Source organism: Diplotaxodon limnothrissa, linkage group LG19, assembly GCF_057381915.1.
Source record: "Diplotaxodon limnothrissa isolate DT_005_m linkage group LG19, D_limnothrissa_male_GT1.1, whole genome shotgun sequence".
Taxonomy (NCBI): domain Eukaryota; kingdom Metazoa; phylum Chordata; class Actinopteri; order Cichliformes; family Cichlidae; genus Diplotaxodon; species Diplotaxodon limnothrissa.
The window spans coordinates 17,213,777-17,231,913 of NC_140614.1; the positions used below are offsets into that span (position 1 = coordinate 17,213,777).

General features: G+C 41.2%; 2 protein-coding genes across 3 annotated transcripts in view; one reads left to right on the forward strand and one right to left on the reverse strand.

Annotated features, from left to right (window-relative positions):
* The window catches only part of alk (ALK receptor tyrosine kinase), a 446,259-nt gene that overhangs the window by 417,598 nt on the left and 10,524 nt on the right, over nucleotides 1-18,137 (reverse strand). The window lies entirely within an intron of this gene.
* LOC146611981 (uncharacterized) lies at nucleotides 11,272-16,173 on the forward strand. The gene is made up of 3 exons (XM_085343505.1): nucleotides 11,272-11,758; nucleotides 11,872-12,040; nucleotides 16,047-16,173. Exons 1-3 carry the CDS (start codon nucleotides 11,281-11,283, stop codon nucleotides 16,171-16,173), a joined length of 774 nt encoding a protein of 257 aa, XP_085199631.1. The 5' UTR covers nucleotides 11,272-11,280.

The window sequence follows — 18,137 nt, forward strand, 5'->3', positions numbered from 1 at the left end:
GCGCTACTTTGTTTTGCGCAACTTTATGTTGTCTTTTTACTTAACAGCACAAAAAACAACTGCCAAGGTCAGGCTGCAGTTGTACTATGTGGTTGAAAAAGTGTGTGCAAGTAGAGAGGAAATGTGTGTTGGAGTTGAGGGTTTTGAGGCCAGGGATGTGGTTTGATTTCGTGGACTCTGTGCAAGCATGGCAAGGTCAACCTGATGTCATCCAGTTGGCACCAAGCAAAAAAATCTGAGGTGCTGATCTTTTTTTTTTTTCCTCCCATGTTGCACTGCGGATGGGGCTGCTAGCTGCTGGCTCCAGCTCACTGTCCTATCAGGATCAGACAGAGGAGGAGGAGAGTTTGTGTTGTCTGAAAGCACCCCAGTGCTCCCTAGTGGACATGCACACATGGATGAATGCACACACACAAACACATATGCGCACGCATGTGAACATGGCATACATCAAGCACATGCAAGATGAACCTCACACACATATTCAAACAGTGGCGAGTTGCATGTGTGCGAGTACAAACGCAATTGAAATGCTGATGCCTGAAGACAAGAGAGATGGGAAATCTGCCAGACCTTTCAACCCTGCACAATTCATACACAAAAGAGGAAGTACAGTGCAAAGCTCAACGTCCGCCATCAGTCTTTCATCTGAAATTAGCTGTTGTGTTTAAATGCAGACACAGTATTCGCCAATGCTGGTTACACAACAAGGTTAATATACAATGGACACAATGGCAAAAAAAAAAAAGGCTACAGGAAAACAGCACGGTTCTGGTGAAGGTCAGGATCCCTTAGGTAACGAGAGCCCCCTGACATGCCATTATATGTACAGGGAAAATGGGGAAGGAAAATAGATTAAATCAACCACATCAAAGGTCCTTGAACATTTAGGTGAAAGGATTAAACCAAAAGTTGTAATAAAGACTAAAAAGGTGTTTGAGAGGAAACTGTCAGAATGGAAAGTTACACAAAACTCATACTATTTCAATAGTTTAAAGCTATCATGGACCCATTTATACTTGATTCCCAGCAGAAGAAGCTACTTTTGGACGCTCCCTTGTTTACAAGGGGTCAGGCGCGTTGCTTTGACGTAATCGGTCTACAAATGCGGCCTCAGGAGGATGCAGCCCATGAATTTGGAACCAGACCCTAAAGGGAGTTGTAGCTCCTCCTGGTCTCAAACCAAGGATCTGCTGCATATTAGGCAAATGTGTGAATTACCATTCTGTGGAGCCACTGACTCACAGCAACAACTTGTTAAAAGGATAGGTTTACAAGCCATGTGTACTACAACAAGAGAGCTATTGGGCACTGTTGTTATGTACAGCCATGAATAGTAAACCAAGGATGCACTGAGAGAAATGGGGGGGGGGGAGGTTCCACACCACAGAAGCTTACTATTTAAGTAAGTTAGAACTTTCTATTCATGCTTTCTATACCAAAACACCAGCTGATTTCCACTGACTATTTTTTGGATGATCAATACATTTTAACAAATTAAACAGATATGGATTCTGATAGAGCAGACTCTATGATACCCCAACCTTTAAATGAACAAATATATTTTAAAAATACAGATTCCTACATTTCCTACAATGCAATTAAATTATAAAACAACTTGTCAGAGTCTAACAACTTTAAAATGTAGAGTATCCCCTTGAGATTTAATATTAATAATAAATGGTTTACATAATTATTCTTTCTAAATGCAAGTTTTTTGATGGTTAGCATGCGAGAGGCTTGTTTTAAAAAGCTAAATCAGATGATTTTTTGAAAGCTGAGATATCTTGTGCACTCAAGCTGAGAAGATAAGCCATCTTGAGACACTGGTGAGCTCTAAAAAAGTTCCAGCACATCGCTGTATTCATTTCAGCAGCTAAGCAAGTTGCAATTCCATCTTTTGAGCTGCTCCAGGCCTCTGAGCATGCTCTGGATTTGATAAGCCACAAACACTGTGTCTCATGGCACTGATGCTCTGACTCTTTGTCTGTACAACACCCAAACATAAAATCTGTATGTGTCACGAGAATAGGAGTACTGATGTCAGAATTTGGGTGCCAGCCTCCTACGGGAGAAATAGATGTGGAGGTGGGGATATGGACGTTTTAAGGGATAAGTGGGTTCAGTGAGAAACTGCTCTTCCTCGCCCTTTCATGGCGAATCATATCCCATTAGGTGGGTTTTGTCCTGTGATGAGGATGCTGCTGGCGCTCCTCAACAATCCCATTAGAGATCATAAAGGGAGCTGGGGATGTGGCCTGAGAGCACTCAGGCTGCTCCTCTCAAACTGACTGACTTCTTGTGTATGGCAACTGCACCATATCTGGTAATGGCTTTTTTACTCCTGGTGAATGTTGAGTTTTTCTCTTCAAAGTGTCCATGTTCCTCTCTGATGCTTCATAGTTCACTGCTTAGTGTCACACAGATTGGTTTGATTTAGTTCAAATATAAGTCTGACTTAAGATGTGTGAACACCCAAGGACAATCTGACAACAGAGAAAAGCTTAGTGGCAGGGCTTCACTAGACTGGAAAGACCATGGATGTATTAGACTATTCTTAACATGTAACCTTCCTACCTCCTTTATACATCCACTTTTCCTTTGCCACCCTGTCATATGCCCGAATATTTTAATGATTTAAAAACCTTTTCTGGGACATACAACAATATCACATGTATATATATTTTAATCATACCATTAAAGCTGCTCTAATCAATATGTTTATATTATATTCCATTAATCTATGAAAGGGGCCACTTGTAGTGAGGGGCCTTCTTCTATATTGTAGCCATTTCATTGAAGACACCAGCTTATTGGTGAGGACCAATACAGAGCTACAAGAAAGTGAAATATTGCACTTGTTTTCCCAGAAGACTAGAAATACAACTCCAAGTGGTTATTAATTCAAAACTTAAAACAAAGTACTAATGTATGATTATATACATCTGTCTTCAATTCAGTCTTCATATTCATTTCCTTCAGGTTAAGTAATGGCAGGAAACAAGTGAGGAAAGACAGGAAATAAGCCATGAGAAACATGTCCATCAATGAAACATAGTTTATCTGGTATATATGAACATAGTTCTTCTTTGTCAGAATCACAAAAGCATAAAAGCAAGGATGCAATTTAAAGACAAAATGAGATGAACACTTTCTTTCAACAGTACATTTCCTTGTTGTTCTCACTGTAAAAAAAATACACAGCTAAACTGGTAGTGAATTGTAGGGATTCCTTTTTTGCAATAATTAGTTTAGTTATTTTTAATTAGTTTGTAATAATAAAATCAATACTGTAGTTTTAAGTGGAAGTCAAGAGTGTGTAATGCATAATGTATTATGCATAATGCATGTCAGGAAAGTGTAAATTTACACTAAATCCTTTTAAAAGGACTTCATATATACAGTCATACATTCAATCCTAGACTTTGACCATTTAATTACCAACACTGGCGGATTTTTAATTCGACTCACATTTGTAGGAATTTGATTAAACTCTGACTGTTTTAAACAAATCAATGCTCAGTGCAGAATATAAAAGTTGGAGCGTGACCTAGTGCACCTCTACTTCTCTGGACCTACTTATGCAAGTGTGATCTTAGTCAAGCACCCCCAACTGGCTGTTAATATTAATTTAAGCCCTTTGAAGAATCATTTTACTGCTGATGGTTAGTGAGACTAACAAAGTACCCATCTTATCATGTTTTCTGTATACACAAGCATAACAAGCAGCATTTTTCACAAGTGGGAGACGTTTGGTTTCAGGCCTTTCTAAGAGAAAGGCTTCTGGAAGTCTGGAGACGAATGCAGAAGGGTGAACAACAAAGTCCACATCCTCCTTTAAACTTTTGACTCCTTTTTTTTATATTCTTCAGGAATAGGCACTAAAAAGACTTGGTTAGGTTTAGGAAAAGGTTATTTACACTTTACAGCGTACACTTTACTTAGTTGTTTGGAAGGATTTTGGTCGGAAAGCCTTTACTGATAACTTTTTGCATGTTTTCCAGCCATTGGCTTGTTTTAATAGTAAAATTAATTTAATGTAAATTTAATGTAAAATATATTCTGTCTAATAAATGGCAAGGACAAATATAAAATGAGCTATACACATAAGGTAGTATACAGTGCACAATTTCAAGAACAGTATGACCACTGATTATGCACATTATTTACATTTCCCATTATGAAAGTGGAGCATCTCAGGATGTGAGCTTCACATGCAGCTCGTGTACAGTATGTGTTCAACTCTACAGCAGCTCTAAGCTAAACTCTAGTGCTGAGGCCTCTCGCAAGCATAACCATTAATCAAACAGGCAGCTTTTTTGAAAAAAAAAGAGGAAAAAACTGAAAAACACAAGTGGCATAAATAAGTAAAACATCAGGGGAAAGAAGAAAAGAGACAGTGCTGCTGAATAAGGAATGAAAAAGGTCACCTTGAGCCCAGCTAATTTACAAAACTGACATAAGCATTAACTACAATCAGGGTGATTAATATCATAAAGGGCATTAGCTGCTGTTTACACTGTCAAGGTGTTTATCTGTAGCTACCAATTTGGCAAGCTTGCCATTTTCATATTTTATTTGAAGTATGGCTGCCTACAGAATGCTAACAGCTTGTGTTTTGGGCAACAGTTGCGGTCTGTGAGCTTTTTTTTTTTTTTTTTTTTTTTTTCCTTTCTTTTTTTTTTTTTTTTTTTCTTTTGGAAGTGACATCAGAAACAGCAGCATGTGACATGTGAGCTTTTGAGATGGAGCCAACTAATGTGAGGGCCGCTTCACAGGCCGTACAAGTCACCAGCTCAGGCAGCTAAATTAATGATTTCTTCACTTTCTTTAAGCCCAGAAAAATCAGCCGTCTCATTACGCTGACAGCAGACCTGTTCAATGTGTGACTGTCATAAATGAATCTGAGCAGATTCAAGGGCTATCTCATTAAAATGCATTAAGTTTTCACTGGGCATAGTGACACAGAACTGGTGTTTTCTTAAATCAGAACAGAAACTACTATGTTTGCAATACTTCAAATGGGTTTACATGGAAATGCGCACGTGTTGACAGTGTATAGTGCTAATGATATCCCTGCACTTAGTTCAGTCAAGCTACACAGACATTTGAGCACCAAGTTTGTATTGCCAGTGCTCTGAATCAGAGGACTCAGTCAATGTATTACACTAACACAGACTGGCGAACTACGGCAGGGCAAGCTCTTCTATTTATGTTGAATTCTTTGCTTTGTCCTATATAGTGACACTATATCTGCAAGCACACCATCACCAAATGAAGACTAGTTTGAAGCCAACACTGAGACACATGCACTTGATCATGCTCATTGTAATGTGCAGTATCGATCAAGTGTACAGGGTGTCATGGGTCCACTGGGGTGTCACAACACTGCTGACTTTTTGAGTGAATTGATCATAGAAATGTATAAATAATAAAGTGGCCTGTCATTCTGACTTCCTATTGATTTTACCATTAGCAGTTGATTGATACAAGTTTAAATGTCAGGAGTCCCATTGATTACCATGAATCCACACTTGCAATGTCATGTCACTTTTCCTGTGGCACTGCGGGTTTCCACCTGGAAGGACTAAATTAAAGGTCAACAGGTGCAGTGTGCCATCGAGCTCCATTTAAACTGCAGTCCCACCAAAGTATTTACATTTTAAATTCAGCTTAAGAATGACGCCACTTCACTTTTTCCATAGAAAATGTCCATAGACTGTACATAAAAGATGACAGCTGCTATTTCAAAATGTTTCAAGTCAAATGATGTGCATTTTTTTCAGTAATGCATATAGTTTTTGATATTCTTTTCAATTACATTACAGCTACTAGCCTGCAACTTTTTTTTCCCCCACTTCCTTTTCCCGTATTTTGCGGTGATTCAAACAAAATTCATTCACAGATACAAATTCTGGTGAACGTTAAGTAACTTGTCACGAATGGACAATGTACATTGAATGTGATATTTTAAACAAACAAAAGGAGAACATAACATCACATTTACAGATTATAATTAATTAATATAATATGTACAAAAATCAAAAGAATTGGGGTTAATAATTAAATCTTTTTAAAAAAAAAAAAAAACATACAGATGTCAGTAATTGCTGTATGTGCAGTGATATTTGTGCAAAGTTTAGCCGACTCATTAAGTAGGCGAATATATGGGGTATATACAGACATATATACAGATGCATACTATGATTGTTATAATGATATTAATCCCAGTAATCCAGTTGGAGGTTCAACTTTCTCTCTTACTTGGAGTTTGCCATCACTTTTCATCTGTATACTGATGTGGAAAATGGTGGCTGCTTGTAGTGTATGCCTGTGTGTAGATTCAGGAGTCACTTCTTTTTAGGTGGTGGTTGGGTAACTGCACCTGTGAAGTCAGGACTTGTGCATTTGTGTGCAGGCAGGTAAACAAAGCTGGCGACGGGATGTTCAGCAAATTGTTTCAAATTGTACACTGTAAAAAAAGGCAGTGAAATTGACATAAAAACCATGTAAAACCCCTACAGAAATGTATAGTAAACCCCAAAACACAACTTTCCTGTTTCGATCACAGTGAATTATTGTAAACCTTTAAACAGAATGTTCCTGTTATATTTACAACATGAATGTGTGATTATAATCAAATTTATTGGTTAAAACTACAAATACTGTGAATAAAAACAGTGAAACACCGTAATACTCATAACCAAACAATCATGTTAATTTGACATGCAAATACTGTAAAAATCACAGTTTTAGTCAGTTTTTCTTAAAAACACATGACCTATATGTAAGTCACTTTACAACTGCATGGTTGTACTGGGCCTACTTTTAACATGATTCATGAAATGATGCAAAGTCATGGATAGGACTAATAAAAATGTTTTCACAGAAGATGTCATTGTGAACCTGAGAGGTTGCCTCTCCATTTATAGGCTATATAAAAATATACAATTAAAATTGTTTACATCATGTTTTTTTCTTAAATCATTCGGGCTATTTGCAGCCTATTGTAGGGTAACCAATAAGAAATTATTATTTAACGATTAAGTAATGCTTCTGTCATAATGCTTGTATTCTTTATGTTTCTTTTAATTGCAATGTGATACTTAGACTAGAATACTTTTTTGGGTTAGGTCAGCAATGTCTCATTATTACAGGCTAAACAAACTTACAGTGCCTCCCATAGGATCTCTATGGTGCCTCATCTCCACAGAGCTGTAAGCTACTTCAGGCCACTCACCGTTGCACTGAGCGCGCCTAATTTTGAATGTGCATCTGAAGCTCGTCTCTGATTGGATAATGACGTGAGGGCGGGAGGAGAAGAGCGCCTAGTTCACGACTATAGCTAACGAGCCAGCACGAGAGAGAAGACGGGAGAAGAAAACGTTGAACTTTCAGCAACTACGTTGTTAGGACAAATTACAAACATACGATTTCAAGTGTTTTTTGAGGATCTGTGTTTGTTCGTCAGAAAGTCTGCACGGTAAGTTCAATATCTTGGCGACGTTTTTTTGAGATAAAAGCACCAGTTGATATTTAGACTAATGCTCATAACTTAGCGCTAGAATGCTAGTTCAGCTGAAAAGCACAGGCAAACTTTTGAAATACTAAAAATGATCATCTGCGTCTTTTGTAAAAAGGTATTGGTCACATTAAGAGGCTATGTACTACATTGCAGAGTGCATAAGAATGAGCCTTGTTGTATTTTTAAATGTGTTGGCGCCAATTGCAGCCAAACATTCACCACGTACTCTGCTTTCAAGGGGCATTTTTATCGTGTGCACAATGCACCTGCACTTCAAGCTACTCCTAAAGCTCTTGTTGCAGATTTAAAATGTGCAGTTTCATTATGTGCCCGCCATTTTCAAACAGTGAAAGAGCTAGTGTCTCACTTAAACGATCATATTGCAGAGGGCAGGTCTGTGTCATGTCCAGTAAGTGGTTGTAAGCATATGTTTACAAAAAAGTCATCATTTACTTCTCACATGTGTAGGAAGCATAAAGCTTGTTCCCCAGATGGTATTGATGATATGTACAAGGAATCTCGTCCTCAGCCCCCAAATGACAGTACAGAATATTCAGAAAACACACATGAAACCATGGCATCTGCTAGTTTAGCCAGGGATATGCCAGAGAAGGATAGTCATTCTTATCTCAGAAACATGTGTCTCTTTTACCTTAAACTGCAAGGACAGCTGCTAATTCCTGCCTCTACTATACAGACTATTGCTGAGGAAATGCAGAATGTGCACGAATTGGGTCAAGCCTACACAATTAATAAGGTAAGTTTTTTACTAAAAAATGAAATGAACCTATCAGATGAAGCAGTCACTAAAATCTGTGACTGCATTAAAGAGTCAGATTTGTTCTCTGCTTGCCATCAGGGACAACTAGGAACAACACACACCAGAAATCAAACATTCAAAAAAATGTTTAAATACACAGAACCCAAGAAAGTGCCATTGGGAATGGATGAAAACATGACAGAAAAATGTGCTTACTACATACCAGTTGGAGAAACCCTGAAGAGCTTTTTAGAGTCACAGTTTGGGGGTCCTGATGTAGAAATTTTTAAGGATTTATATGATGGCAAAATTTTCAAATGTCACCAGTTCTTTAATGAAAACCCTGAAAGCCTCAAACTGATTTTGTACCAAGATTCATTTGAGGTAGTGAATCCCCTGGGTTCTGCTAAAAAGACGCACAAACTTCTTGCAGTCTATCTGTCATTAGCAAATTTACCCATTCATTTGCGTTCAAATACAGATAACATGTTTTTAGTCTTGTTGTGTGTTGAGAATGACTTCAAGCATTTTGGAATAGCCAAAGTTTTCTCAGAGTTGTTGGCAGATCTGAAATCCTTGGAGACAGATGGAATAGATGTAGATGGAGAAACAGTAAAAGGGGGTCTTTACTGTATTGCTGGGGACAACTTGGGTTCTCATTGCATAGGAGGGTTTACAGAAAACTTCAGCTGCTCTCAATATTTTTGCAGGTACTGTGAAGTAACACGAAGTGAGTTTTATGCTGATCCGAATGCCTGTGGTCCTCCACGCACTCCAGAGACATATGACGCGGCTGTTGCTGATCTCCAGTCTGAAACTATCCAAGACGTCAGAGGAATAAAGGTAAACTCCATCTTCAATACCCTTCAGTCTTTTCACGTATCCCAGCCTGGTCTCCCACCTTGTCTAGGTCATGACCTCTTTGAAGGAGTTGTGTCATATGATCTAGCACTGTACCTGAAGAACATTATAAAAAATAAAAAATGGTTCACATACTCCCTTTTAAACAGACGCATTAAACAGTTTAAATATAAAGGATCCGAAGCACTTACAAAGCCATGTACTGTCAAACCTGACGGATCCAAATTATCAGGGCAAGCCGTTCAAAACTGGAACCTTTTGAGATTGCTGCCAGTTTTGATTGGTGACAAAGTACAAAACCATGAGGATGAAGTATGGCAGTTAGCTCTCCAGTTGAAAGACATTGTGGATCTTATTTGTGCTCAGAGCACAGAGACAATCCTTGTCCCAGATAGCATTCGCTGACATTTTGATCCAAGAATATTTGGAGATGAGAGAGATGTTGTTTCCTGGAATTAAACTAAAACCCAAGCACCACTATTTGCGCCATTATTCAGCACTGTTGTTGAAATTTGGTCCATTGATGAGGTTATGGACGCTTAGGTTTGAATGTAAACACAGTTACTTCAAAAGATGTGCCAGACACTTGAAAAGCTTCAAAAATATTTGTCAAACTTTGTCAACACGTCATCAGATGTATCAGGCTTATCTTTTAGCAGGGCAAGAATGCCGTGAACTGCTGCAAGTCAAGGAGAGCTGCGCGTTTTATCCCAACCTCTACAGTGACACTATTCAGCATGCGGTCAGGGAGTTAGCTTTTTCAGAAAGCAATACCACAGTTACCACAGACATTCAGTACAAGGGCACTGCATATAAAAAGGGACAGTTTCTTGTGTACAGAAATGACGAGTGTATGGAGTTTGGTGAACTTCTACTCATCTTGATTCAAAATGACACATCTGTGTATGTTCTAATGGATATCCACAAAGGCATCTTCCTCTCAGAATACCATCTGTATTCTGTGACAAAGGACAGTCTTGGGTTACAGTGTATCAACATTAATGACCTGCCTGATTTCTATCCTTTGGTATCATACATTCTTCAAGAATACCGAGTCATTCCACTAAAGCATAGTATTGTGGCAAAATAATGTCCAACTAATAGCTCACTTCTCACTGTAAATAGTTTAACATTAATATAAGTGTCACCTGATCCACACCCTGCTCCATCAAGTGTATGAACTGTATGTGATTTTCTATTTTGTTTGGATGTGGCGTTTCTTCTTCAGTGCAAGTATGAGTGACTCAGAGCGAACCTTCCTAGATGTCGCCATCACGGAAGTCCTACTAGAACTTCAAGCTGTGAACAAAAACATCCTGGAGGAGCACTTACAGTCCATTGGAGTTGAGACAAGTGATGATCTACGCTTCGTAACGGAGGCAGATTTGATGACAGCATTAAGACCTGTACAAGCAAGAAAGCTTCTTTCTGCTTGGAAACAGAAATGTAAGTAAAAACAACAAACAACTATTCAAACTCAAAAGCAGAGATGGTCATGAACAGACATACAGTGTGAATCATAATTGTATTTGTTTTGTAATTTAAAGACCAAACTCCAGAGAACAGCTCGCTATCATCTGTGGAAGCCTCATCAACCCAGTCGCTGTCATTGCTCTCACTTTCACCCCAAAGTCTATCGTCGACCTCCTCCAGCAGCCCAGGATGTGACACACAATGGGATGACAACTTTGAAATTCCATGGAGTAAACTTCCTGCAGAAGTGATGCATTTTCTTGAGAGGGGGAAAAGGCCTCGCCCAAAACTGAGGAGGCAAATGGTCCAGATTGTTGTGACTGAGATGATGGAAAAATGCCCTCATGTAGGTAGAAAACATTCAATTGACGTTGCAAGAAAAATGGTGGCAAAATATCCCAATTCTCTGCAAGATTTAATAGAGGGTGAGATTGTTGGCGCAGGCTACCTTTCACTTGTCAAACAGTTGCAGAACAGAATTGAAAATGTAAGGCGCACTTCAACACCCAAAATAAGAAAAAGAAAACATCAGACTGACTCAGACCACACAGACGAGATCCCTTTAGAAGAAAGAGCAGCCATGCAGGATACATACGGGTGCATTAAATGGAATGTAGAATTTCTGCCTCTTGAAGAAACTCCAGAGAGCCAACAGCAAAAGATGGAAAAACTCAAGGTGATGTTCCAGCAAGCTGACACCAATCCAGAAGAGGTAAAAAGTCTAATGACTTACTACACACAACGTCAACATGTCAATCAGGGGAAAAGTATCAAATGCCTTAGGGAGGAGTGGCCGTTTTGGTTTGATGAACTTGGCATGTCTGTCCACTTCAAGGAACTTACTGGGATTGACCTCAAAGAGACATTCACACGTAATTTGGAATTGAAGGGGAAAAGGCTACTGGACTACTTGACCACAGTTGCTGTCAGCAAAAGCAAGGTGTTCCTTCAGACTTATGCAAGGCTTCAGAGGGGACCGCAGAGTGGCTGCTCAGATGATGTGAAAGAGATGGTCCTGCTTCTGCTCAGCTACTTTGAAGAGAAGGAGGAATCCATGCTTCTCTGTGTTGAAGATACATGTCTGGCAGATGAGGTACAACTGGAGCAAGTGCCTCTGACACCCACTATTATCGTGTGTGGTAAGTCTGTTTCATAGCTCTCTCTCTCTCTTTTTTTTTTAAGTGCACTTTTTATAGAATGTCATGTGACTGCCGTGTTTATTGATATAACCTGTTAAATAATTTGTTCACAGGACAGTCCTGCTATTCCTCAAGAAGATACATGCTGATTATTGATCGGAACCTCGTCAGCACAAACATATCCTCCTTCATTTCTGCACTGTGCCTCATGTTCGGGAGCTACTACAATTTCAACATCCATTATCCATCTGAGCTGGCTTCCACTTTAGAGTTTCTTCAGAGGTGAACAAATATGGCTTTGTTATTTCTCATAACTGAGACTCTGGGATCTGGAGTCTGGCTTTGATGTGGTTCGAGTCCAGGTCTGGCTCTGAGTCTCGGTCGGCTTTGGAGCCGGTTTCAGTTGTTTTTTTTCTGTTTTTTGTTGTTGTTTTTTTTGTTTGTTTGGTTTTTTTAAATACATTAACAGTCTGAATCCGGGTCCAAGCCTGGCCGAGACTCAGGGCTAGACCAAGCGTTAACTGACGTCTGACTACCTATAACCTTTGCTTTGGATTTTAACAATGCTAAAGTGTGACATATCACCGCAGAAGACACTCGTGAAGGGTGCCAATACTTTTGACCATGCATTGTTCACTTCCCCACAGCATTTTGGTTATACTTTGTCTTGAACGTGGTCATGGCCATGACTCTGTGTGTGTGTATATATGTATATGTATATATGTATATATATATATATATATATCCAGCTGGATAGCGTAGTGGTTAGACTACACGCCTTTGGAACAGAGGATCGCAAGTTCGATTCCTGCCTGGGGCGTCTGTATCCAGTAAGGGTCCTAAGGCTAGACCCCCTATGCTAAGCAAGCCTACCGCAGACATGAGCGAGACAGATAAATATGAAGGCATGCCGGCTCGGACGTCGCCCGGATCAACAAGGTCCGCGTCAGGTGTTGAGGAACCAGGGCACCCTGGCGAAAAGTGGGCTACTGGAACAAGAAGGCATCGGTGGGCAAGAGACGAAAACAGGGCATTGTTGGAATGCTACTACGCAAGTAACCCCGGCGGAAGGGGCTACATGAATAGGATGACGGACCTATGGATTCTTCGATACCCAACATCCACAATGACGGCGAAACAACTAGTAGCTCAGTGTTCCAACATTCGAAAGAAGGGACTGCTCTCACAGCTAGAGATTGACGAGGTACAACACAAATGCTACGGCAAGGAGGAGTCAGGACGCCAGGTCAGGGGGGAGATATCATCACCCCCACCCGAGATTGGGTACATAGCCCCAAGTGCGATAGGAGAAGGATCGTTGAGTGCGAGAGGAACTGACCTGAAAAATAGGATAATGGCCAAGCTTGAAACCTGGATACCCCGTAGCCGGTTACCAAGATTACGTGAAGTACCCTCAGAAGGTCTGCTAGATGATGTTAATGCAGCACTACGGGCAATACCTACAACCACGATTACCGACACTAACAAGCTGATCTACAATACGGCAGCAGTGATCAGTGAGATGCTTGGCTACAAGTTGAACAGCCACAAGGGGCAGTACCCTCCATGGAGAAGGAGGCTAGAGGGCAAGATCAAAGTAGCACGGAGGGAGGTTAGCCAACTAACGGAGTTGCAGAAAGGTGTGACAAAGAAGGTGCATAAGAAATACAGCAAGCTGTCCATACCTGAGGCCTTGGAAACTGCCAAGCAAAGACTCACAGCCTTGGCCAGCCGCTTGAGGAGGTACACCAGAGAGATAGAAGGCAGGAGAATAAACCAGCTGTTCTCCACAGAACCAGCAAAGGTGTACTCTCAGTGGCAAGGGAACAATAATAAGAGAACAGCACCACCAAGGCTGGAGACAGAGCAATACTGGAAGAGCATATGGGAGAAGGACGCAACCCATAACGGCAATGCTCAGTGGCTAGTGGATCTGAGGGCAGACCACAGTGACCTCCCTGAACAGGGTCCAGTAACCATCACAGTGGCAGATATCCAAGAAAGGGTCTCCAGTATGAAGAGTTGGACAGCACCAGGGCCCGACATGGTTCACGCCTACTGGCTAAAGAAGCTGACTGCACTCCACGAGCGTCTGGCAGCACAAATGAACCAGCTGCTAGTTAACGAGAGACACCCGGAATGGCTAACCGAAGGTCGGACGGTCCTGATCCCCAAGGACCCCAAGAAGGGACCGGTCCCCTCCAACTACCGACCAATAACCTGTCTCAGTACTACATGGAAGCTCCTGTCAGGCATCATATCGGCTAAGATGAACAGGCACATGGGTCAATACATGAGCGGGACACAGAAAGGAATTGGCAAGAATACCAGAGGCGCAAAACACCAGCTACTGGTAGACAGAACAATCAGCCGAGACTGCAAGACCAGACTGACCAACCTGTGCACTGCCTGGATTGATTACAAGAAGGCCTATGACTCAATGCCCCACAGCTGGATACTGGAATGCCTAGAATTGTACAAGATCAATGGGACCCTAAGAGCCTTCATCAGGAACTCAATGGGGATGTGGCGTACAACACTAGAGGCCAACTCCAAGCCCATAGCACAAGTCACCATCAAGTGCGGGATCTACCAAGGAGATGCTCTGTCCCCACTGCTGTTCTGCATAGGCCTGAACCCCCTCAGTGAGATCATTAACAAGACTGGCTACGGATACCGACTACGGAACGGAGCAGTTGTCAGCCACCTCCTGTACATGGATGACATCAAGCTGTATGCCAAGAGTGAACGAGACATCGATTCACTGATCCACACTACCAGGCTATACAGCAATGACATTGGAATGTCGTTCGGACTGGAGAAGTGTAGTCGGATGGTAACAAAGAGAGGGAAGGTAGTCAGAACTGAGGGGATTGAACTACCAGAAGGCAACATTGCAGACATAGAGGACAGTTACAAGTACCTGGGGATCCCGCAGGCAAATGGGAACCATGAAGAGGCCGCTAGAAAGGCTGCAACCACCAAGTACCTGCAGAGGGTCAGGCAAGTCCTGAGGAGTCAGCTGAATGGTAAGAACAAGATCCGGGCCATCAACACGTACGCCCTGCCCGTGATCAGGTACCCTGCTGGGGTAATAGGCTGGCCAAAGGAGGAGATAGAAGCCACTGACATAAAGACAAGAAAGCTCCTTACCATGCATGGAGGGTTTCACCCCAAGTCCAGCACCCTGAGGCTGTACGCTAAGCGGAAGGAAGGGGGCCGGGGACTGGTGAGTGTCAGCACCACAGTCCAGGATGAGACAACGAACATCCAAGAATACATTGGGAAGATGGCCCCAACTGACCGAGTGCTCAGTGAATACCTCAGGCAGCAGAAACCCAAGAAAGAGGAGGGAGACGAGGAACCATCATGGAAGGACAGGCCCCTGCACGGTATGTACCACCGGCAGATAGAGGAGGTGGCTGATATCCAGAAATCCTACCAGTGGCTGGACAAAGCTGGACTGAAAGACAGCACAGAGGCACTAATCATGGCAGCACAAGATCCATAGAGGCTGGGGTCTATCACACCAGGCAAGACCCCAGGTGCAGGCTGTGTAAAGATGCCCCAGAGACAATCCAGCACATAACAGCAGGGTGCAAGATGCTAGCAGGCAAGGCATACATGGAACGCCATAACCAAGTGGCCGGCATAGTGTACAGGAACATCTGTGCGGAGTATAACCTGGAAGTCCCGAGGTCAAAATGGGAGATGCCCCCAAGGGTGGTGGAGAATGACCGAGCTAAGATCCTGTGGGACTTCCAGATACAGACGGACAAAATGGTGGTGGCTAACCAACCGGACATAGTGGTGGTAGACAAACAGAAGAAGACGGCCGTAGTGATCGATGTAGCGGTTCCGAATGACAGCAATATCAGGAAGAAGGAACACGAGAAGCTGGAGAAATACCAAGGGCTCAGAGAAGAGCTCGAGAGGATGTGGAGGGTGAAGGTAACGGTGGTCCCCGTGGTAATCGGAGCACTAGGTGCGGTGACTCCCAAGATAGGCGAGTGGCTCCAGCAGATCCCGGGAACAACATCGGAGATCTCTGTCCAGAAGAGCGCAGTCCTGGGAACAGCTAAGATACTGCGCAGGACCCTCAAGCTCCCAGGCCTCTGGTAGAGGACCCGAGCTTGAAGGATAAACCGCCCGCAGGGGCGTGCTGGGTGTTTTTTTATATATATATATATATATATATATACTTAATTTTTACTTACTTTGTACGTGTATTTTAACTGATCAATTATAAAAATGCTTAATAAACTTTTATATGATTGTTATTCTACAGGTGTTTCTTCTCCATAAACCCAGAAAAAGGAACCAAAGTAGAGAACAAAAACTCAAAGCGTCGTCTCAGTGTGAACCCTCAAGTCCTCACCCTGATTCAGGATCTCGCCGACCACGAGTGGCGCTAAGCCTAAATCTTGACTCTCTGTGGACTGTTAGTTTTACTTTGTTAATTTTGTTCCACAATGTGTACTGGAACCTTTTACTGGTCGAATGCATGAAGCCAATTCAGATGTTCTTTCTTTGTAGGAATGTTCTTTATTTACATAAGAAAAAAACAACATGCTGCTACTGCAGTGTTTCTAGACCACATGTGTAGGTTTGTTTCACCACGTGGTTTTGCTGATGTTTTCTGACCAAGGCCATGGTTGTGGTGACAGCAGGGTGTGTGTTGCGTTGCACGGTGCTTATGATCATTTTTGGCACAATATGTGTTTTTTGTTTTAAAGTCTTAACAGGTTATTTAACTTTTTCTGGTGGAGGGTCTAACAAATGCTTGTTTCATGAACATGGTTCTTGCTTTGCAGGAATGTTCCACAGCTTTTATAGCCTATATTTTGATTGAATTGTGTAGTTGCTGTGTGCCTTGCATATTGTGTTAGTTGGAAAAATGGATCCATTTGCTGTCATTTTGCTAATGTGGCTGCAAAATAAATTTCCCAAAAGTGATATTTTCCTCTCTTGTGTTTTCTCAAGATGTATTTTTGCATGTTTGGGTGTAGGCGTAGCAGTAAGAAATTTGCTGGGTTATGGTTAAAATTTTACATTAAAACATATAATATTCAGCATAGATTTTATGTATAATTTACAGAGCAGCTCCATTTAATATGCACAGTTTCACTGTAGTTCTACCATTTTAAATTAGTTCTTTGTACGATATTTCCCTGTTAATTTTGCAGTTTATGGATCCACAAAAAGCATTTATTACTTGTAAAAGATACAGGAAATAGTGTATTTATATATCACATCTATGTGTGAAATTAACTTTTTCCTGTAGATTTAACAGTTTTAATCTGAGATTCATTCACTGTAAATCAATTTACAAGTTGCATCTGTAAAGCGTTTTTACAGGAAGTCCCTGGTAACCCCAGCTGCCAGGGTTTTCTTGTAAAAACAGCATGTTTTTTTTTTTTACAGTGTAGGACTGCCTGCTGCTTGAACTGCAAATCTTGTTTTCTTCTTCTACATGTATAAAAAGGTGCAGCCTGTATGTGTGAAGAATTTGGATTTTTTTAAAAAGCTCATCTGGCTGAGCTGTGCTGGGTAACAAAAGTAAATGAACATATTTTTTGCCACAAGGTAATTAGTAGTAAATGGTCTCTTTTTAATGTGGTAATTAGTCAAACTTATACTGTACATTATATGATTCAGCATGATTTGTTTCCAGTGTTGAGGCTGTTCCTTTATTTAGATTTTTTGAATGAATCTCTTTTGGTAAAGTTTGCAATTAGAAGATATTTTCATTAGGCACATTTGGAATTTTTTCATGTAACTTTTGGAGCAAGTCCGATCATTTTGAAATGTCTGCAGTGGGAATTATCACAGTTCTGCTCTGCTCCTACTAAAGAGTAAGCGATTCAAACATACACTTGGCAGCGACTGTATTAAAACAACAAACATATGAACACTAGCAGAGACGATACACATGTTGAATGACGTCGGCCTAACACAACACAATAAAACAGCATGCAGAGAAATTAAGCGATGATAAATTCCAGGCTTTACTAAGCATATATGCGGTGGTGGAAACGTACTCTGAGAATGCTGACGCATTCTTTTTTTTTTTAAAAGAAAGCAAGAGACCTCAAAACAGCCAAAGCAAGTCTGAATTGGTGTGGTTTAATTAACATTATCAGTGACCACAAAACAACAAGCTGGTTATGCAGGCAAAGAAAAACATTTGACACTCTGGCTTTTGGAGTATATCATCAGTGGTTCGAGGCGCTGAAGTCTGCCAGAGGAACCTTCTGTCAGAGACTGATGGCTTGTTTCAAATTTCATGACATATAACAAAAACAGCCACCGGTCTTTTTTTGATATAGACCGGTGCATTGTATTAATATCACAGTGCAAATTCACGCATGCACTTTTT